The sequence below is a fragment of the Seriola aureovittata genome, chromosome 16 (genome assembly GCF_021018895.1).
Source record: "Seriola aureovittata isolate HTS-2021-v1 ecotype China chromosome 16, ASM2101889v1, whole genome shotgun sequence".
Classification (NCBI taxonomy): Eukaryota; Metazoa; Chordata; class Actinopteri; order Carangiformes; family Carangidae; genus Seriola; species Seriola aureovittata.
In genome coordinates, this window is record NC_079379.1 from 15,341,616 (window position 1) to 15,365,113 (window position 23,498).

The 23,498-nt window shown below is 42.6% G+C and overlaps 1 protein-coding gene across 1 annotated transcript in view; it reads left to right on the forward strand.

The window, feature by feature from the left end:
* sdc3 (syndecan 3) overlaps positions 1–23,498 on the forward strand; it is a 40,959-nt gene that overhangs the window by 11,889 nt on the left and 5,572 nt on the right. The window contains exons 2-3 of the mRNA XM_056399109.1: positions 14,713–14,809; positions 21,604–22,439. Of these exons, the coding sequence (XP_056255084.1) occupies positions 14,713–14,809; positions 21,604–22,439 (933 nt within the window). The remainder of the gene's footprint in view (positions 1–14,712; positions 14,810–21,603; positions 22,440–23,498) is intronic.

A 23,498-nucleotide genomic window follows, 5' to 3' on the forward strand; every position in this document is an offset into this window, starting at 1 on the left:
TAATTAATTAGTCAGTGAGTAATGTTGCCTACAGAGGGATGAAGCTATCTTTAACTGTACCGCTAAAGAAAAGAATGAGCATGCTCTCACGCAGAGCTTGTGATTATATTTATTTTAGAGCTGAGGTGATTCAATAAAAGCTGAAGGGAGAAAACACTGTCTGAGTGGCAACAGGGAACTTCTTCCAGAATAATAATGAATGCTGTTCTATAAATTTTCCACCCCTAATCCTCAATATCACCATCAAGCTGTTTTATTAACACCATTTATCTTGTTTAGCCTGTACATAAAACTGATATTGTGTGGTCTGTGGTTTACATGTGGGATCCACACGGCTCTTCTGCGCAGCATCTCCTGTTATAGTGTGGGTTGTCAGATATGGTTCTTTTATACAGGTTTTGGTTTTGTCTCTTAACAGGCAAGGCAGTTACCAACCTGGCAACCTCACTATGATGACAAGACTTCGGGACGCAGTACATCGTTACTGTGCCAGGCTGTTTTTTGCCAAGAAAGCAAATACGTGTATTTTCCCCAAAATGCTGAACTATTCTTGAAATGAAATGTGAGCCCTTGTTACAGGTTGCATACCTGAGCTGCAAACAGTACAACCAGAGAGTGTTTTTTCTTGCTCAGACTATTTCATCTGAACATTTTTAGAAGCCTGAAAATAGAAAATGGTCTTTTTTTTTTTTTTTTTTTCAAGAAAAAAGGAAAATTTGAAGAAAAGGGCATGAAGGATAAATTAACCATATTTTTTGTCTTTTCTTATCTGTTCCCACATGAACCACGGTTCTGTCTTGGGAACACTAACACTCTGTTGAACTGCTAGTGCTATTAAAAGTGATGCAACTAATGATTGTTTTTATTATTAATTTAACCTGTTGATTATTTTTTGATGAACTGAGCACTTAATCTGTAAAATGAGCGAAAATATAAATAAATAAATAAAAAAAAAAACCCCATCACAGAGTCAAAGGTAACATCTTTAAATATCTTGTATTGTCCGACCAACAGTCCAAAACCAAAAGATACTTTATGTACAGTTTACAATGATAAGAAACAGAGGAAAAAGGCAAATCCTCACATTTAAACAGCTGGAGCTGGAAAAGACGACATAAGTGATTAATTCATTGTCTTTTCATTTTTTCCAAAAGAACGTAAAAATACAATAAATAGAATAATATTGAATTAATTAATTAATCACATGATGCAAAAATATTAAATACCATATGTACATCAGCTGAGACAACACAAGAGCCATTCATTGGAGAAAAACAAAACAGTACAAAGCAAATGTCTCATTTCCCTGTTTCTCATGTTGGCTCATAAGTGATTGAAGTCTTCTGACAGTGATTTGTTAGAGTTAATCAGTAACTCATGATAAATGTCTTATTGGGTCACAAGCATCCGGTCTGTGCGGCCCATTAAGACAGAGACCATATGCTGCTCTTGCCTTTATGTAGATTTCCCTCCGTCGCCAGATCTCACAACCTGCGTAATTAGTGTTCGATATCAAGGGCTGTTATGATACAGAATCAATCGGCTGTCTGGCTGCGCTGACAGTCAGTTGGCCTGCAGTCATCGGCTGGAAACCGCTCTGAGGCTTGAGACTTGCTGCACCTTCGCCAAAGTCAGTCGACCAATGGGAGTGAGCCAAGAGAGCGTAGCAAGGTCGGCTGCTTGGGATGCCCCCGGAGCAGCAATTTGTTTACCTCCTCTGTGTGTGGGTATGGCATAATAATAATAATAATACACATCACGCCCTCTGCACACACACACACCCACTCAAAGGGGTGCTTCTTTCCATCCCAGATTGAATTACACAAGGCTGATTGGATTTTTCTCCCCTGCATCAAAGACAAAAACACTTCTCTCTTGTTCTCCACCCTCCCCGCCTCTGGCTCCATCATCCAACCATCCCTCACTAATTTTTTTTTTTTTTTCCCCCCTCCTTTTAAGTATTCTCCATTTGTACCTTTCCTCTCCAAAACTCTTGCCTTTTATGCATTGATTTTTATCCTACTCCTTGTCATTCATCCTTGGCGTCTGTATAGTCGCATGACTGTCATTAGCCTGATTACACAGGCTGTAATTATACGAACACACACGCAGATGCTGCCTTGTGACTCACATCACTGTGTATGAGCAGAAATGTGATTCTCATCATCGTGTGTGTGTGTGTGTGTGTGTGTGTGTGTGTGTGTGTGTGTGTGTGTGTGTGTGTTAAGGTTTTCGATTTGGGGCTGAGAGGAGACCATTGATTACCGTATTTGAGTGCCCCTCTCTCTCGCTTTCTGCTACACAAAGGCATCATGGTCTGCGGGGTGCTCTCTCTCACACGCAGCCACATTTCTGAGCCCCTTTGAAAAGTTCCTTAGAAACACCAGAAAAGTTCCAGCCACAGGCGCCACGCCCTCCCACTGGCCCTGCAGAAATAGGCCCATTGAGCCAGGCTATAATCACACACACACACACACACACACACACACACACACACACACACACACACACGCACACACGCACACACACACACATAAATCCGCATTCAGCCTCTCTCCTTCTCCTCTCTCTCTCTCTCCCCACCACTTCATGGAAGCAGCCACAAAAACGCAGTCATTGACCCACCAGCCAACCAGCAGCATTAACTGCTCACTGCAACGTTTCCCTACTAAACATCACTACACACACACACACACACACACACACAAATCCTCATAAACGCATAAATGCAGGGCAGCGTATTGTTGAGTGTGGGAGCGGCACTTGTGTCAGAATCTCAAGGCATTTCTGGCAGCAGGACAGTGACACACACACACACACACACACACACACACACACACACACACACACACACACACACTCTCAGAGATGCATGTTTCATAAGGTCATCTATAATGGAGATGGATTCCACACAGAGAGGCCTCGTTTGTGTGTCTGTGTGTGTTTGTCCGTGTGTATGTGTGTGTGTTCGCTAGCCTTGAGATGCGGTCTGTAATCCTGCTGGATTGTCAGATTAGTGTAACAGCTGGGTCCTACATACAGATATACATCTCTCTGCCTCTCCGTCTCTGTATCACCCCTCCTCCCATCACACTGCTCTTCCAACTCGGGCCAAGAGCTGTGTGAGTGGATCTATGCATTAGTGTGTGCGTGCGTGCTCGTGTGTGTGTGTGTGGTGGTCTCACAGCTCCAGTCCATTACACGGTTTTAGGCCGGCTGATGTGTCACTACACAGTCATGTGATCTCTACTGAGTCTGCGGCAAGTTTCAGTGTCAGCCGCTCGTTTTGTCTGAGAAAACTGAGACATTACAGGTTAAACACACTCTGCCTCCGGGGGCCGGAGTCGCTGCTCTTTCAGCCCTGATCAGCTGATCATGTCCACTGCAAACACAACGCCCTTTTAAAGAAAAAAAAAAGAAAAAAATGACAGCCCCTTCAAGCATTGCTTTTCTTCATTTATCCATTTTAAAATTATAATCCTTCAGAATTCAGTCCTAGTTGAGTTTGTTGTGACCGAAATCGGCAGCTAGAAGAAGTACCAGAACGGTAAGCGTAGTTAATTGGTTATGTTGTTTGTCAGCTTGTAGCTGACAGTGGCTGATACAGTGTTAGTGGCTGTGCTAATGCAAGCTCTCCCTCTCTGTACTGACAAGGTTTCAGTGACTGGTGAAACAGCAGGCAGTATCAAGATGGTTAGAGTTAAAGGAAACATCAAAGACACTCAGCCACATGTTTTAGCCTCAGACTCAGATGAAGAGTCTGTTGTGAACGTAATTGACTCCCTGCAAATTGACAGGATTGGTTCCTAGGTAAATGAGGTCAGTATGACGTGTGAAACCCTGGCTTTCTGAATCTGAGACTGTCATTGGTTCACTGCAGTTTCAAGGTGGAAATCCGCAGTCATGGCGCTGACTGCTTACTTCACTCATGATATGTCTCATATTAAATAAAAAAAACAACACATGGACATGTTTACAAGGGTCAACACTTTCTTTAAGAAGTCAGTCAGTAATAACTGCCACCACGATTTGACTTTATGCTGTACATGGTGCAAGTAGTTTCCACACAACAGCAGGGCACAGTGGACTTGGTTACCTTGTTGAGGAGCTGGAGGTTTGTATGAATGATTGCAATCAGCACTAACCTCTCTGACAAATACATTGTTTCCTGCAAGTATTTCATAATAAAGGCCACCCCATGTTTTGCAAATTGAATGATTTTATTCACAGTAACAAGATACCGTTTGATTTGTATGAAGGAATAAACAGTGAACAGTGGGGCTGATAATGATCAATGAACTAAAATCACATAACCCTGGGTTACATACATGAATCCCTTCCTGTGAATTCCTTGTGCTTTGCTTGGCAACCTGAATCCTGCACAGGAATGGCAGACCCTGCCACTAACGATGAAAACTACTATATATGCCTATATAGAGAGGTAATCACTGAAAAACAGAAAAGACAAATGTATACGTAGCTGGAGAGAGGTCAGCATCTGTGTTTATGGTTGACAAGAGACTATTTCTGAAAGGACTGATGAAGGGAAATCATATTCTCTTGTATTTTGTAGGTGATTCATTTAAAGCGAACGTCAGTTTCTCAGTTTAACGACCTCCATAATCAATTGCATAAAAGAAGGAAGGAAGGGGGCCTTCCACCTAATGATGATTAATTATGAAGCTAACAATGAAGCAAAATCTGCTGCAGCTGATATAAAATAATGCTCTGTTGAAGGTACACTGAACATTACCATAACCTGATTCAGAGTCTATTGTTTTGTGACAGATATATAAGATGAATATTGAAAGACTTTGTGCATGGAAATGGATTTAAATGGACTTTCAGTGATCTAGATGCATGATTTTTTTTTTCTCCACTGTGCACCTGTTCTGTCCCTGCAGTTCTCTGAGCAAGCCATTCATTGTACCATATACCATATTTAGCAAATTCAGGACTCTCCATAAGGGCATTCATCACTTAGATCATCTTTGTCCTTATAACTCAGTGGAGAAAGATAATATTAGAAAGATAATATTAGTGCTTGGATGCTTTTCAGCTGTGGTTTGGTGCTGCTATGAGATGGCTTTACGGCCAGAGCGGGCTGGAATAACAAACTAGAGCCAATGTAACGCCATCCTCCCACAGGTTTTGTACGGGGAATTAACACGACCAACGTGGCTGCGATTTGGATCAGCTACTGTAGCGCAATCAGGAATTTGATCAGCAGAAAGAGACTAAAGACATCGGAGGGAGTGTTTCACTCATTTCCTGGCTGTCGCACATGAGCATGTTTACAGTGTTTGCTCGATGGTTCACATTCATTGGTCACGGGGAGCACTCGTGTGTGAAAAACTGAGACAAACATGCAGGAGGAGATCAGAAATGTGTTTGGCAAGGGACTAAATCAGCGTTTCTACCTTCCCACTCAGTGCTACTTACAGCATCGTGTCGACAACGATCTTTTTTGGCGTTGAAAAGCAGTTTTAGATTGTTAAATATTTAAGAATAACTTAAGCAGCTATAAATGCAAGACTTTATTTTTGTTTTAAACCTCAAATTAATCTGAACACTGACATCCAACATACTTTTTTTTTATTAATCCCCATGTAGCCTGATTTTATCCAAGACATTCAAAACCAAAAACCACTTCCCTTCTTTTTAACAGCTAATCAGTGTAAAATTGCTCAGCAGGATCCTTCTTGCAAACGCAAAAATGATGCCGATTTACTGATGAACCCCTGCTGCAGCTGTTACTGTAAAGAATCTCTTGACACTAAATGATAATTTAACTTTAAAATTTGGAGCTACTTTACTTGGCTCGCTGCCAAAAAAAAAAGAGGCCTGAGGGGCTGCAAATAGTGATCATTTCACAGGAGGAGACATTCATTACAGACATTACAGCCTTGACAGTAAATGTATGTATTAATAATATAGCTAGGGAATCGTTGTGATGGATGCTGAATGATTTCGACCCACAGGATGAGCGCTGCTGATATAAGGCTTGACAGCTTTTATTGTGTGAGAAATTCTTGTATTGTTATTGTGTGAAGGTACGGTACAATCCCCGATTTTTAATGTCATCTTAGTTCACAGTTTAGTTTCAAACATCAACAGTGAGCTGGGAGCAAATATTACTATGACACTATGATTTGGGGGCACACTATAACAAAAGAGATGCATTACTCATTTGGACCCCCCTGACCCTTTGGGGCCCCCTGGGCTCAAAGCAAGAGCCTCTGTTTGAAGTTATGGTGGCTTATGGGAAGTTAAGTGGAAAAAGTGTGAAGATTTTCATTTTAATTTTGTAGCAGTTCAAATACGTTTGACATCAGAATCGTCTTGCTTTAAGGGATATGACCTGCATAGCTTGAATAGCTCACTATATTTTGTTTGCATGCTATAGTGTTTTGAATAACTTCAGTAAGTGCATTTCCCACCAGCTGTTTTTATACATTTGCAGTTTGTGCATTAAAAAGAACGAGTGGAAATTTTAAATAAACTTCATAAATTGTTTAATGCCTGGCTGAAGTGGAGAAGTTTATAACATATTCACATTGATTTAAATTTTCCAGATTTGAGCTACATTTGGATGGAAATGACTTTAGAGACCATGTCTTCATCCCGAACATGAACAAAATAGTTTCAACCAACAACAGTACTTTCCAGTTAAGACTCACCTGTAAAATACAATGTAAAAACATGTATAATGTATAAGGGTAGTCTACTGAGAAGAGGGGCCTTTTCATGTGTCTAAGCCCGGGGGCACATTGGCTCATTATGTGTCCATGAATTAAGGTGTGTACTTTAGGACTTCACCTGGGTAGACAGGATTTCTTTGACCCCTTTGGCTGTAATGTGCAGGTGTTAGCTGTTTGAAGGTTCACAGTGCACCTGACGTCATTGCTACAAGATACTGTCTCGACATCTGACCGGTTGTGTGTGTGTGTGTGTGTGTGTATAAGGTGTCATCAAGTGTGCGAACAGTGTGACTGCGCAGAGGCTTTCTGTGCTAATCTCTGCTGAAGGTGGCAGGTGTCTTAACCAGGCCATCACCTGGTAACCCACTCAGCCACACACACACACACAGACACACACACACACACACACACACACACACACACACACACAAACACACTGCCTGCCCTCTATCTCTCTCTCACGTCTCCTTGTCTGACTATAAGTGTGTTAGCATCCAGACTGGCCGCCGTCCAACCTCCCCAGCTGGTAAGAGAGGAAGAGCAGGGTGGAGAGTGAGACGAGGCATAAAAGCAAAAGATGGAGGGAGATTAGAGGTCACTGCTGACAGGGTCACGGATCCACACCGGAAAGAAAAGATGGGCGTGGAACAGTGCAAACAGCAAACAGGCTGCAGTGTTTCCTGCAAGTGTGCAAGTAGTGAGAGGGTGTGTGCCAAAGCGGTGTGACCCTTTCCAGGTAGAGAACTATCAACAGTCCACTTCTGTCGGGGCGCAGCACGGCTCAAACTCTCCAACTCTTATCAGAGTCGGTCAGACTGCTCTGGAGAGGCGCAGACACATAGATGGCCGTGAATCAGCAGCTAGTTTACAAAGCGTGGGCACTCCACCCACAGTGAATTAAACTGCAGGGATGTTTGAAACGTTGCCCATGAAAATCACTTTACCTCATTTTGGTCCTGATCTGGGTCTCAAATTTCTGCCAGATGATTATTGTTTTTTAGGCACAGTTGTCATGATATGTTCATGCTATGTTGACAGGTTTGGCATCCAGCACTTTAACTCAGTCAGGACACCCACATCGAGGTTTAAAACATTCAACGAGAATGATACACATTTAGCTTGGGGAAGTGGCTCTGCTCATGTCAGGCTTTGGGACAAATCTGAACAACCCTGAGACAGGCTGTCTACATGGAGCCTGAAATAAACACCATTAATGAACGTTAGCACACTGAGAGAAACCTTCACAATTCACATACAGTACATCTAAATGCTAATACACGCTGGGGAGGTAAACTGCCGGGCAAAGGTAGTGATGGACACAGAGCTCAGTATTGTCGCATACAGAGAGAATAAGTGTCAGATGTTTATATGGACCACCTAGTGTTAGAGAGAGGTCATCAGCATGTATCACTCGGGCCTGGGACGCCTCCTGTGTTTAATGGATTCGGAGAGAAGAAAAAACATGCAATCTGTCTTCATTTTTTTTTATTTTTTTTTTTGCATTTTGAAATGCTACAGTGTTTAACAATCACTAACAATTATTAAAGTTGGAACTTCTTCTTCTTCTTCATCTTCAGTAATGTTATATGTTTCTGAGGGAAACTGAATTTTTGTGTGGGGTTTAGTTATGAATTAGATTAAATCAAATCCTTCAGATTTCACTGGATCGATGAAAACTGCGCTCGGCTTCTACAGCACAATGTCTAGCTGAGTATTGGCAGTTTAAGACCAAACATGCAAGAGTGAATACTGCTGCTGACATTTTTTACTTGGATTAAGATGTTTTTCCACTTTTAGTAGTAGTAGGATCAGAGAGTAGAGTTCTCTGGAAATGCAAACTAAGATTTTGCCAACTGTGATCTCAAATCCAAGCACACACCTTTTATGATTTTGCTTTGCCAGCTTCTACAACCCACGAGTGATTTTATGCGATTGGCAGCGTTAGCTAGTCGCCCTGAATCAAATTAGATTGGTGTTTGTATGTTTACAGTCCTGAGTTGAAGATGAGCCATCAAAAATAAAGGAATTAAAATTAAAAGAAGAATAGAGCTGGATTTTGACATAAAGTGTCATGGAAGAATTGACAGGAGGTAACCGAACAAAACACAGGACTGGTTTATATTTCACTGTCTTTCAAATGAAACTGTCAATGTTTTTTGTGTAATTGATCACAACTCATAGACTGCAGTTTAGAGGGATTACAAATCAAAAAGTTTAGGACTGTTGTCTACTGGTATAATGTGTACACACTAAATTAACAGTCTGGTGTAAAAAATGGACAAAAAAAACAAACAATGGACATGACCTCGGTGTCTGTCATGGTATTTGTGTCCTTGGTTCTCGTCCGACGCTGTGGATGCAGTAAATGGAGGGACAGATAGAGGAGCGGGACTCACAGATGGTGCCAGAAAGCAGAGGGAGTATTCAAATTATTCCTCACAGTTTGAGAGCTCAGAGATGCTGCCGCAGTCGAGAACATTCGCTCTGATAAAATCTCACATATTAAAAAGCACAATTAACGATTATTTCTCCGAAGCAGAGCTGCATCGCATCCACTGTATCAGGAGCTTAAAGTCTGTGTGTGTGTGTGTGTGTGTGTGTGTGTGTGTGTGTGTGTGTGTGTGTGTGTGTGTGTGTGTGTGTGTGTGTGTGTGTACGCCAGGCATTGTACAGCAACAGCCGCAGCCTCTCGGGTTACTGAGGAATGCATTTGTAGTCAATCACAATGAAGCTCTCTATCTGTGCAACTAGCCTGAACTGAACAACCAAAAATCATCCTTGGATCACACACATCTACCAGCTACTCTTCCACCAGCACTCTGTGTGTGTGTGTGTGTGTGTGTACTCTGGTTTGGTGAATCACTGTGTCTATATAACTACCTCTACTTCCTATTGTTATCTGACTTCCTGCATCTTAGTGAACTCCATACACCCATTGTTCCCTACAGACAAAATACACACACACACACACACACACACACACACACACACACACACACACACACACACACACACACACACACACACACACACACACACACACACACACACACACACACACACACACACAACATGGTCTTTATCTTTCCCACACTCATGCTGATAATTGTCATATAACATGCGCATGCACACACACAAACACACAGCGTTGCTGCTTTAATATCAGGCACTCACACTTGCTTTTTTTTCAGTGTGATCCTAAATTAAAATCTGGAACAAATCATCTCCTGTGGAATATTAATATCTGTGAAACCGCAGCATTGTCAGCTCAGGTATAAAATCCAGGCTCATACACACACTCATCCACAGAGCAGCTATAGTGTATAGGATGAAATGTATAGTGCAAAGCCTGATGTCAGCTTCAGATCAGGTTTCCACCTGAGTCACCCCCTCAGAGGACACACCTGTGTTTGCTTTGTCAGAACGTGACATTACGCTAACAAAAACCAATTCTTTTGCTTTCTCTTGCCCGTCAATTTAATGTTTTCCCCTTCTCTTTTTACACAAGTATACATAATTATATATTCCACGCTCCCAGATTGTTTTAGAATGACTCCAACTGGCAGCGCATGTCTTACAATGGCACTGCTTCATACATTGCCAAAAACCAGGATTGCATTCAGTGTGCAGATCCAGCAGAATATGGCTGTCATCTTACAGTTTCCTTTTATAACAAATGGGAACAAAATGCAGTGGTGGAGGGAAATTGAGGGCAACATACAGATGATTTTGGCCCCCGGGTTATACGTGCGGTGGAGGAGAGCTCGTTGCGTCTCATTGTGGTTAGTTAGCAATGTGGCGCAGACTGAAAGTACAGCTGTTTATAGATCCTGAAATGGAGGCAAAATGCAGAGCTGGCCCTATTCAACTCCCCCAAAATCACATAAAACACACACACACACACACACACACACACACACACACACACACACACGCCCACACAGATAGGTCTGTGGGGTATTTGTGTGCGCATACACCACAAACAAAACCTGTGATTATACCCACTCAGACACACACACACTGTAATTACATACAGTGACGCACTACTCTCCGCCATACCATGAATTCACACTTATAATATTGTGTCATAAATAAAACATGTCGAGGCACACAGGGTGATTATATATTACTCTTAAAGGTTAGGATAAACATAGATGATGAACATTTAAACGCTTACAGTACACACCATTGAAAATAGACAAACTAGCAGCTCTCTCTGCAGCTCCAGTGTGTCCTGGAGGTTGTTGTGTGTGTTGGGGACTTGTAAAAGGGGCCCCTGGGGTGGGCTCTGGTGCCGCCTTGGGGGTGGGGTGTGTGTTTATTTAAGTATGTGTGTGTGTTTTTCGGAGTCACGCTGAATTTGGGGGGCTAGCCTCGAGATAAGAAATGGAGTTTAAGATGAAAGGAAAATGGGGCGAGGACGGGGATACACTGGCAAAGAGTTTGTGGATCCAGAGGGGGGAGGCGAAGGGAGGCAGACAGGGAGGGACAGATAGAGGGGGGGAGCCGGAGGAGAAAACTGTTTTGATGTTGATTTTTAGGTTGTTTATTTGACGTTATGTAACACCTTTGCTAATGTAGTTAGCACTTGTTTGTGTGTGTGTGTGTGTGTGTGTGTGTGTGTGTGTCTGGTAGCTTCTCACTTGGAGACGGGAATTTCTGTGAAAGGCAAAGGTTGCCCATAGCAACGGTCTTCATTGTAAAACTGATCCTTGGAATAGAGCACACACACAGACACACACATTCGTACCATGCTCACACACTGAGGCGTCTTTTCAGTACTTTTAGGCACTTTCAGGGTTCGAGATCACCAGACCTTCTCACACACACACACACACACACACACTCTCTCACACTCTCTCACACTCTCGCTCTCTTTCTCACGCACATTTACAGTCGAAGCGTGAAGCACACATACTCTCAGCCTGCCACTTTGTGAAGCCCATATCCTCGGTGTGTCAAGGCTCCAAACATCTTGAAGTCAATTTCATTTTCTGGAGGTACATATAGCGTTTCAGCTCCACCTCATGCTGAGATGTGATGGACTGAGATGCTCGGGTTTCTAGATTCCATTATGCTTTTATTGGCTTTTAAAGGCATCAGGTTTCCTCTGTCTGGAGCCGGGGAGGAGCTTCTCTCTCTCTCTCTCTCTCTCTCTCTCTCTCTCTCTCTCTCTCTCTCTCTCTCTCTCTCTCTCTCTCTCTCTCTCTCTCTCTCTCTCTCTCTCTCTCTCTCTCTCTCTCTCTCTCTCTCTCTCTCTCTCTCTCTCTCTCTCTCTGTGTGTGTGTGTGTGTGTGCCCGAGTGTGTACAATTAGCATCACACAGGCTAGCAAATACACAGCTCTGCAGGGCCCCAGGATGGGCTTAAGATTTCTGAGGAGATAAGTTTGCTTTGGTCAGATTTTCAGCAGTGGACTGACTGTTTTCCAATACCTGGAGCAAAACTCATCCCATTGTTTTTTGGCACTGAAACACTGCACAGCTAAATCTAGGTACAAAATGCAGTGATGAGAGAAGCATTCAGCTCCTATACTCAAGTAAAAGTAACAGCACCACACTGTAAATATACATTAAAGGGAACAAAGTTCTGCATTCAAAATTTTACTGAAGTAGAGACGCATTATCAGAAAAATGCACCTAAAGCTGCTCTAAACAAACACACTACTCGTATGTTAAAGTGGTTGCTTGTAGTGATGAATGGAGCAAAGCTAAGGTTGCAATAAGCAAATGTTTTCTAGCAAGATCCCAGGTGGCAAAAAAAAAAGTATCTAAAAGTAATTAAAAGAACTGATTAGTGGCTCCCACAGATTGTTGTAATAATATAAATGAATTAATTAAATTATTATGGTTATTATTGCAGATGCATTAATGTGTAAAGGAGACGTTGTAGCTGGTAGAGGTGGAATCTTATTTTAACAAATCAAATCTTGATTTGCATAGTAACTAACTGTAAGGTAAATTGAATGAAACGTGCAGCATTTCCATGTGTAATGTAGTGGAGTAGAAGTGTGGAGAAAAATGAATGGTAATACACAAGTAAAGTTCAAGTACCTCTAAATTGTCGAGACACAATGTGACAAAATAGTATTAAAAAAAACATTTGAGACAGTATATTTAAACAATGCGTACACAGTGCATAGTATTTGTTAATGTGTCTGTATTCTGAGAGGGGATATATGGTTTGGATATACTTTGAATATAGTTAGAGTACCTGCAAATACTTGAAATGGATGCAGTCCGCAAGTACAGTTACAGTTCAAAACAAACTAATGTGTAGTGTAGTTTGAAATGTATCATTGCACTGCAGTATGGGTGGTGTCTCTTAAGTGCATGCATTTGGTAACAGTATCAGTTGACCTTGTGTGATGGGTAAAGCTTCTGAGTGCTAAAGTGTGTGTTTAAACATTGCAGGGATGTGGGATTGAGGTCAGGAGAAAGAGAGAGATGAATGAAGGGAGAGAGGAGGGATCAGCCTTAAAGTGACCCAAGGCTCGAGGTCAATCATTCACTTCAACCCCAAACGATCCACACCTAATCTCTCTTACCTGAACCTCGCAGAGGTCGCGCTTTCCCCTCAGACGTACATGAAACAGGCTTGGATTAAGGCGGAGTGATGAGCAGGGAGGATGCAGTGAAATGATCCATGAGAGACAGTTACGGGCATATTACAGGCAGAGAGCCTTCAGAGTGCAGCTGTAAAACTCAAATGTACAGCGGCAGTCATTCAAAAGAGACTGTGACATTCTCCACACAAGGGGCTCAAAATAGCCCTGAAACCATTTACTGACAACAATAGTGATGACAGATTTAAGCAAGGCAAAACATTCGCTTTTTTCCAGCTTTTCAAAATGTGAGGATTTGCATATTTTTGTGAACTGAACATTTTTTTGGACTGTAGGTGGGACCAAACAAGCAATTTGAAGACACCACCTTTTGCTCAGGGAAGCTGTGATGAGCATTTTTAGCCTCATTAGTATCAGTATGGCCCCATGAATGGCAATGCTGCCACCTTGGTCCAGACTGAAATATCTTAACTATCGGATGAATGAACTTTTGTGTAGATATACACGTTCCCCTCAGGATGAATCCCAGTGATTTTGGGGATCCCCTAACTTTTTATATAGCATCCATCATCGGGGCCCAAATACCTGCAACCTGTACGTTGTATTTACTGCTAATTATCAAATGTTAGCATGACAACACACCAAACTAAGATGGTGAGCATGGTAAACATACCTGCTAAACGTCGGCATGTTAGCATCGTCATTGTGATTATGCAAGCTGCAAGGCTGTGGGCTCCTATTTTCTGATATTTTTTATTACTGAAACATTTAGTTGATTTACTGAACAGCTGATTGACAATTTGATAACTGATGAATTGATTGAGGAAATATTCTTAACATTATCTTGTTCCAGCTTCATATGTGTGGTTTTGCTGCTTTTATGATTGTAAAATGAATGTCTTTGAGTTCCAGACGAAGCAAGCAGTTTAAAAACATCATCTATGCTTTGGGAATGTAAAATAGGCCTTTTATAATATTTTATAGATTAAACAATTAATCAGTGTTTAAAAAAGTTATTACTCTATTAATCAATAATGAAAAAAATCATTGGCGCCTGAGTTCAAAAGTTAACAGCTTCCCTCTGCTGTGCTGCTTTACAGTCTGAGCATCACTTGCAATTGACACATAAGCAGACTAAATGAAACCCCTCTCTCCTTAAAGGCTTTGATGTTCCTCTGCCAAAATCCCAGCTTTAGATCAACTCATTAACTATGCTCCTCCATGGAGTCAGACGGACAGACAGATGTTCGCCTGACCACCATAATGCTGCCTGCAACCCCTCTCAGACTGTTGTGTGTGCGTGTGTGTGTGTGTGTGTGTGTGCATGTAATCTGCCAAAGTGGTTTGTCTTTCAAATGAAATGACAAACAGCTCAGTCATTCATGATGAATAACTCTAATCTCTGTCATCTGTAACCCCCCCCCCCCCGTCTCTGTGTCTCTAACAGGGACAGACGTGGTCGTCGCCGTCTATCGATGACGAAGGCTCAACGAGAGACGAGTTCTACGATGATGAGGACCTCTACTCAGGCTCAGGCTCTGGCTGTAAGTGTGTGCGCATGTGTGTTTGTGTGTGTGTGTGTGTGTGTGTGTGTGTGGGGGGGGTGGGTGGGTGTTTCAGAGTGTGTGTGAGGTTACACATTCATGCCCTGGTTCTTTCAAACTCGACAGCTGCTGGGTTTCAATCTGCTGACCCTGAAGACCCGGCCCCCCTCCCTGCCTGTCCTCCAGTTATGGCCGTTGTATTCACCAGACTCACATGCACGAACATCACGCACACACGACCACACAATTCAGACATGCCATTTGGCTTGACAGACAGGTTTTGATACAGATTTATTTAAAACACCTTTAAACACAGACACGCCCTTGCAAACAAGAAGCAACACAGGCTCGATTCCTTCAGATCTTATTTACTCTAATGAGATTACAGTACACACAGATTAGACGATCACACGCAAACCAGTAGTTAGTTGGGTGCGCGTATGTCTGCATTTGCTTTCTGCGTGTGTAGGAATTACCTACTTAACGTAAATCACGTTGGTGTAATTCAGGCTGATTTTCTGATCTGGCTCTTGAAGCTTGAGCGCGGCTCTTCTTATTAAGCATGACTCATTGAGGGCTGCCCTCAGTTCAGGCACTGCGCTAGTAGCGCTCGCAATAAATTACAATTCAGAGCAGGGGAGTGCAGCGCAGGCACCCCCTGTGGTTGAAACAGCGGCCCAGCAAATTGCTTTATCTCGAACCGTGATACAGAGCTGTCTGATTGCAACGAAAAGGCTCATTTTCAACAGACGGATGCGCATTTTGTGCCGCTGCAGCTTCAAAAAGTGGCATTTTGTGGCGTCTGATATGTTTTACAGCAGCTGCATTGTTCGAGTCCATATTTCGATATCCTCTCCAGCACCTCTGTCAGCTTTCATGTCTTTGTGCCCGTAAATTCAATTTGTTTCTCTTTCAACCCAGGGAGCCTCACTGCTATAACAAAATGAAAGGTGGTATAATACTATTATGAGATTTAAGAAGAAAATGAATCACTCAGCACCACTGCCTAACTCTCATCTCCTCTCCTCTCCTCTCCTCTATTCTCCTCTCCTCTTCTCCTCTCCTGCATGTTTCTTAGTGATAGGTAAGAGTGGTTTAATTTATTCATTTGTGGTTCTAGGCTGTAAAACGTGTAAATTAGTGGGTTTTGTATCATAAACCATGGCATCCCTCCCTGAGGAGGGGTCACCTCCCCTGTCTATCAGACACGGGGTCAGAGTAGTGGCTGGTGCTCAGTACACTGTTGAACAAGTTCTCCTGGCTGTAGGAAAACAGATCAGACATGAAAACATACCTCACGGTTCTCGGATGAATAAGGCCATGGTGGCGGAGCGTTTGGTCCACCTGTTGGTAGAGAAAGGCCTGGTGCTAGTTGATCTGTTCCGTTGCTATTTGTTTGTGCTATCGATGTGTATTACCATGTCAGGCGTAGCCCTATTTATCCCGAATGAGCTCCTTGAAAGAGAACTGACTCAGTAGAGAAAGTCCACCCGTCGTTTCCAACAACAGTCTGTCTTGGTTGTGAAGACGCTACACTGCAGCATGTTCAGACCCTGTGGAGACAGGTTCGAATGTATTTGAGTAATCCATCGCAAACTTTAGAGGTGTCATTCAAGGGAAGTATGAATATGGTTTCTACACAGTTTATGCAAGTTCTGGCAACATGAAATCTTTCAAGTGTGGCGACCCAGCAATCAGCGGGAGAAACATAACCGGTGACCCGCAACCTGCTACAAAGAGAAAGAAAACAACTGAGCATGATTGCTGTAATGTTAATGACAATGGTGTGGATGATACTGAGGTGCAGGCTGGATGCAGACGCAGCGGACAGATCAGTCAGACAGCTGAGGCTGAGGGTCAGATCTCTGTAAAAGGTGAGTCACACAGAGAAAAGCTGAAATTGAAGATGAGGAAATGTTGATAGTGATGATAGTTTGTCACAGTTTTCTGATATTGTATCACAGGATAACCGCATCACACTCTTCAAAGGAGATGAATGACTACTTTGAAACTCATGACCTATGAAATTTATGGCAGACAGTCTGTGGAAATAACAACAAGTTCATCAACTTGGTTATAAAGTTTGAAAATTGGTTGGATATGAAGAGCTGAACAAACAGTTTTTGTTTAAAGAAGATTCAGTTTAAACCCAGGAAAGAAAATGTGGACAGAGTTCTCTTAAATCATATATGTAAAAATGGGTGGTGCACAAAAAGTGCCTTTTTCTTGGAAAGGTTTTACTTTAGGTCTTTTCCTGTTTTCCTTCTTGTCTTCATAGAAAGTTTGTGAGAAGGAAGCTTAAATATAAATGAAGGATGGACTAGGGATAAGGTTACTGGCTGAGCTGAGTAGAACTGAAAACATAGATCTGCTCTTACACGAGACACGTAGCTCAACAGATAATGAGGTCGCGTGGGGAATGATCCGGACAGGTCCATAATTTTTCAACAATGGCACCAACCTCAGTGCACAGGTTCCCGATCTCTTCTCACAGCGCCTCCATTTAACAAATGTTACAAACGGGGCAGACACCAAATTTTTCAGGCAGCAATTTGAGATATAGCCTTTTGTTTTTGTAAAAGCATATGGTCATAATTCTAGTGCTGGTTGTTTGAGGTTGTTTAAAAAACTGGATGACGAACTTACACAGTTCAATAGTAGCTCAGTAATAGTTATCGGACGGGACTGGATTTCCACTACACATCCTATAGTCGATAGAAACTGCATCCACTGTCTTTTGGAAGAAACTTAACCCAACAGGCAGGCAGCATACATGTGTGAAAACTGTTGAGGGTAATGTGAGGGTTGCCAGGTTAGATAGGATTTATCTAAACGAAACATAGAGCAACAGGTTGTTTAAGTTCACGATATTGCTGTTGGATTTTTAGATCATCATTTGGTAACGGCAGATTTTTCAGAAGTACGATCTCAACGCTGTTCCTTCTGACATTTCATTGTGCGGTTAATTCATAACGAGGCTTTCTGTCGGTTCATCTCTGACTTCTGGAGTCAGTGGAGGCTGAGAAAAGAAGATTTTGAAAACTTGGTGGGAGGTAAGCAAAGGGAGCTTTGATAAAACCTTGGATTTCTACGATAAAAGACATAGATGCTCCAACTTGTTTTTTCTTTAAGCTTGATAGAAAAGTTAATGAAAATGAACTTAAACTTCCAAATGGGACAACAACAACTGATCCATTAGAGATGAGGAAGCTGGGTGAGGCACAGGTAACTTCACTAGAGTCCCTAATATCCTTTGACGAAATGTGCAGCAGCCCAGCTGTGGCAAAGCCTGGGTTCTGGGACTTTACCAGTGAGTTGTACACAGACTGTTTTAATGCTGTTACCAGAATGGAGACTCAAGGAGTGTATGAACACTGTTGTACAATATTGTCAGACGTACTGTGTGAGTTGGACTTCTATAGTTCTTCTAGAGTTCTTTTTATAGATCAAGAAAGGGTTGATCATCATTATTTGTTTCAAAAACTTGAAGGTTTTTGTTTTGGAGAAAAGTTTACTTCATGGATTACATTGTTGTACCTTGGAGCCAGCTTTCTGTTAAAAGTGAGGGGTGGTCTCAGCCGACCAGTCTTTGTTCAAAGGGGAATCAGACCGGGTTGCCCCTTATCTGGGATGCTGTATTCTCTGGCCATTATACCTTTTTTAAATCAGTTCAGGCAGGGTCTCTCAGGGCTAACCCTTTCTGAGAACAGTGTTTGTCAGTATACGCTGATGATGTCACAGTTTTCTTAACAGGTCAAAATGATGTAAAAATTCTTGAGCAGAAACTGGCGAAAGTCAATTGCTCTAAATCTGAGGGTTTATTACTGGGGGAGTGGAACAATAAAGAGAAGCCAACATTACCAGCTGGGCTTCAGTGGAACACAGTATTTTTGGGCAGTGAAAACTTTCTAAGTAAAAACTGGGGGGGGGTTTAGTTGAGAAGATCAGTGGCCCGATTGTCTAGATATACTTGGACCCAGCCCCAGTTGTCCTATAGGGGGAGAGCTTTGGATGTTAATAACTTGATTGCCTCAATGTTCTGGCACTGGTTAACAGTTGTAGAGCCTCCAGACAGTCTCCTGAGAGAGGAGCGGAAGAGGCTGGTGGAGGTTTTCGCTGGACCAAATCTGATGTTGTTCCTACCCATGGTGGAAGTTGGCCAGGGCCTGATTGACCTCCGCAGTTGTTTTACAGCTTTTCGCCTTGAAACTGTGCAGCACCTATTGTATCAGAAACAGCAGCTCTGGAGTAAAACAGCGTCTGTTTTGCTTCGTAGGATCATCAATCTGAACTACGATATGCATCTGCTTCTTCTGGAACTTGCTAGCATGGGATTTACCACCACACCTCTGTGCTTGGGGAACACTTATACAGCGGTTTATAGAATAGGGGCTCCTCCCCTTTCTTGCCATAGATCAGTGGGCAGTCCCTCTTGGCATTTAAAACTGTAGGATGCTCACCCCTTTCAGTGTAATGAAACCTCTCATAAGAGCTTGACTCACGGCTGCCATTTTGAGCCAGGAGACTGGTTTTAAATCTCTGCGTCTGATGGAGAGATTGTTGAAGGAGGTGATCAGTGCACTTCCTGGTTTTTTCAGAAAGGCATTCAAGGCGGAGTCTGTGGAAGATCAACCAGTTATGTGGCCTGATTTCCCATCTTTGTCTATCCACAGTGGAATGGAGCAAGAGGAAGAAAACAGGCCCTATCTGTCTCTCAAACAACCAGTACTACAGGTCTTCATAAGAACATCAAAGAAAGCCTTGTAAGCAGTCACTGTAAAGGTTCTCAACAGAATATCACTAGCACACAGGAGTCGAGGTGGTTGTTTGTGTTGACACCAGGTTCATCTCCCAAAGGCAGCTGGAGGTCTCTGCTCAAACCCCCCATCGAGAAAGGCACTGCAGATCCCCAGTGGAGGGTGGTACAAGGGGCTGTGGCTACAAGCATGTGGCACATATACATAATGAGGAATCTCTGCAACACTTCTATAGTCTATCTGTTCTTCAACGATTGCTTTGAGGTTTAGGAGGGATTTTGGAAGACAACCTGTTTGTTTTTGGTCCTGGGTACATGGCAGCAGAGCGCAGAGTTTTCACCTTGGCTAACTTCCCGGTAGGTCAGGCAAAAATGAGCATCTGGCTCAGTAGAAGGGAGAAGATGAAAGGCACAGGGTCTATGGATGCTACACTCATGGTCCCATACTATAAAATGATTTCTAACTCAGAAGAATTTGTTTGTTGTGTTTTGGGATATGGAGATGTTTTATGCACTGTAGTGCACCAATCTCTTGTTAACTTCTGAATCACAGAATGTCTGTTTTTCCATTTGTTTCTTTGCATATTGGGGGAAGGGTGTTATACAATAAGTAAAAGACACTGCGTTGATTTTTCTGTGTTCTTTTAATGTAGTTGATAAATTTGACCATTAAAGGATTTGTTAGAGGTCAAAGGTCTCTTCTCTTCTCTTCTCTTTTCGTCTCTTCTCGTCTTGTCTCGTCTCGTCTCGTCTCATTTTTAAAATACACCTCTAGCAGCATTTCCAGGTCATTTTTCTTAAGATCCACGCTTAAGAGCCTAAACGAAAAGAAAGAATTCTTACTAACAACAAAACAAAACATCACAGTCAACATCTGGTCAGGAGAGACAGGCAGACAATTCAGTCTCAGCTGGTTAAACCTCCAATCTGTTCTGTTTTAATACAGCTAAACTCACAATTCACTGTTATTGTTCTCATTTACATGTTTTCTCTCTCTGTTGTCGAGTAAACGAGCAGAAAATAGCGATTTAATTGTGCTTCTGATTGCTGCGCTGAGTCGTCAATAAAATCACTACTTTATGATGCAGAAGTCATTTAGCAAAACAAACATAGCTGTGCATGTGTCATTGGGTATATTGACAATTAAAATGTGTGATCACAGAGAAAGCTAGAGGTGACAGAAAGTCATCTTCCTCAAGGAGCAGTCCACCAATTTTAGTCATTTTACCACAGGGTTATCTTGGGTTGGGTTTGTAAACCTGAAATGCATAACAGAAAGTCTGATTACAAACTGGAGTTGTAGAGTTTGAAAGACATGGGTATTCATCAGGCAGGGAGTGTCTGATGAAAACATGCTATCAAGTTGCATTATGGGAAACGTCTTTTGGGGACATGACCTATTATTGGGAATAAAATTCAGGTAATCTTTGCCTCAGCTGCATCGGATTTGACATGTTTTATCTTGTGACAACTTTATAAAAATGCATTACCTCATTAGAGTGGTGCCTCTTTGACTTCACTGCTGCACAGCCCCCAACCAGGCTTATGTCATATTTTTCAAATATAGCCATCTTGGTCCATCATGGAGGGCTTGCATGAACATGGTACATACATTTCACACACAGTGTGTGTATATATATACTATATATATGTATATATATATATATATATATATACTGTGCATGAAATGTATTCATTAACAATCCCACAGTGCAATTAACTGCATTTCACAGACCTAAAAAATAACACACCTGTTAGTGATGATGCGAAATGATGATGACTCACCAGTGTCTGAAATCTGAATTTACTGCTCAATATAGACTAAACTAAACAGTGTGAAATGAATGAAACAGCCGTAGACTCAGTTTCTGGTTTACTGTGGGTGCGTGGGCAGGTAGGTTGAGTGGTTGCGAGGTTGTATTCTACACTGAATTAATTGATTGATTGAAATGTTACATGTTTTAAATTTTTGACAGCTTTGCTTTGTTTTTTTAATTGATTCACTTTTAAATCCGCAATATTCTCTGCTCCTCTTCAGTTCCCGAGATCAGTATGAGGCCGACGTCAGCGGGCGTGTCCTTCACCACAGAAGAGCCCCTACTCCTCTCCACCACTCAGGCCACTAGCCCCGCCCCCTCCGCCTCACCTGCGGCTGAGCCCAGCCCCAACCCCGAGGACCCCACCGCCACCCCGTTGCCCACCGAGGCCGACGGAGAGAGCGGTGCATTCTGGGAGAAAGAGCTAGAGAAGGAGAAAGAAAGAGAGAGGGAGCTGGAGACAGAGAGGCAGAGGGAACTGGAGAGGGAGAAGGCGAAGCAGTTGGAAAGGGAGAGAGAGAGGGAGAGAGAGAAGGAACGGGTCAGAGAGATGGAGAGGGAGAGAGAGCGCGAGCGAGAGAAGGAACGCGAGAGAGAGCGAGAGAAAGAGAGAGAGAGGCAGAGAGAGCGTGAGCTTGAAAGAGAGAGAGAGCTCGAGCGAATCAGGGCCGCTGCTGCCGCCCAGACCACTACCGCCCCGAGGTCACCTGCAGCCGCTCCTGTGGTGACCACCAACCCTGCAACCAGCCCTGCAGAAAGTGCAGCACCCTCTGCTGGTTCGGATGACCTGAGCACCACAGAAGAAGAGGAAGAAGAGGACGTCTACCTGTCACCTGAGCCCACCTCGTTTTACCCGGGCTTTGACATAGAAACCACCACAGAAGAAGACACACCCACCACAGCAGAGACCACACCTGAAGCCACAACAGCAGCTCCTACCACCACCACCACTGTCAGGACCAGGGTCCCCTTCAGGCCCAGGGTTCCCATGACGACAGCCACCCAGGTGATGCCAACAGGGAGAACGACCCGCCCACAGCAGCCCACGACTACACAGGTAGGATTCAAAATGTGGCCACCACCTTCAGATTCTGACTGTGGTACCAAAAGGATATTTATCTTAAGGAATTTAAACGTGTCAACAAACACTTAAGCTACCTTAAGGAGTTGTTCAGCATTTTGTGAAGGACTCTTGTTTGCTTTTTTTGCCAGGAGTTAGATGAGAAGATCAATACCACTCTCTTCTCTCTGAGTGAAGTATAGACCTAAAGGCTGGAGTCGATCAGCTTAACTTAGCATAAAGACTGAAAGCAGGGGAAACAACTAGTCTGACTCTGTCCAAGGCTCAAAACCCCCACTCAACAGCGCCTCTAAAACTCATCAGTTAACACAAAATAACTCCAGGGTTTTACTGTGTAACTGGTGAGAAAAAGAAGTGTTGGCAAGTGTATTGGTCTTTGGTCAGAGCAGGGCTAGCTCTCTTTTATGCAATGCTAGGCTAATTGTCTTTGGGTCCGAACTATTTTCTTTACTATTATATAAAAAGCCAAGTTTCTTAAATGATATGACTGGAGGTAGTCTATGTTTTTTGTATTGTCAACAAATCCCATAAAAAAAGACCAAAAACAACATGATTGTCCACGTAATACTTTCACCACTGAATACTGTCAGACATCTCTACCTCGTCTGTGACTATCAAGCCATTCATTACCACTGACGCCTTTCATCTTTAAAGGCAGATCACAAGTTAAAGGGTTTATGAGAATGTTTTGTCCAGGGTGATTTCCTGAAACTGCAATGGTTTGGCCCATTTATTTTTATATAGTTTCTGGACAATGGTGGAGGTCTTTGGTACAGAACAAGATATATCAGGCTTTGGCTGCATGAACATTACTTGTCAGTGGGATCAATTCATTGTTGATTTAGCTCTTTTTGTGGGATGAGAATAGAATAGAATATCTTAATGTTAATGTCTTATTTGTCTAAACACAAGCAGCTGTACAAAACTTTGCCTGATTAAAATACAGTCATATATTCATTTTTTGTCTATACCAATAAACTATTGAGGTTTGATACCCAGCCCGACTTCTGACTGCCTCTTTAACACTGACAGTTT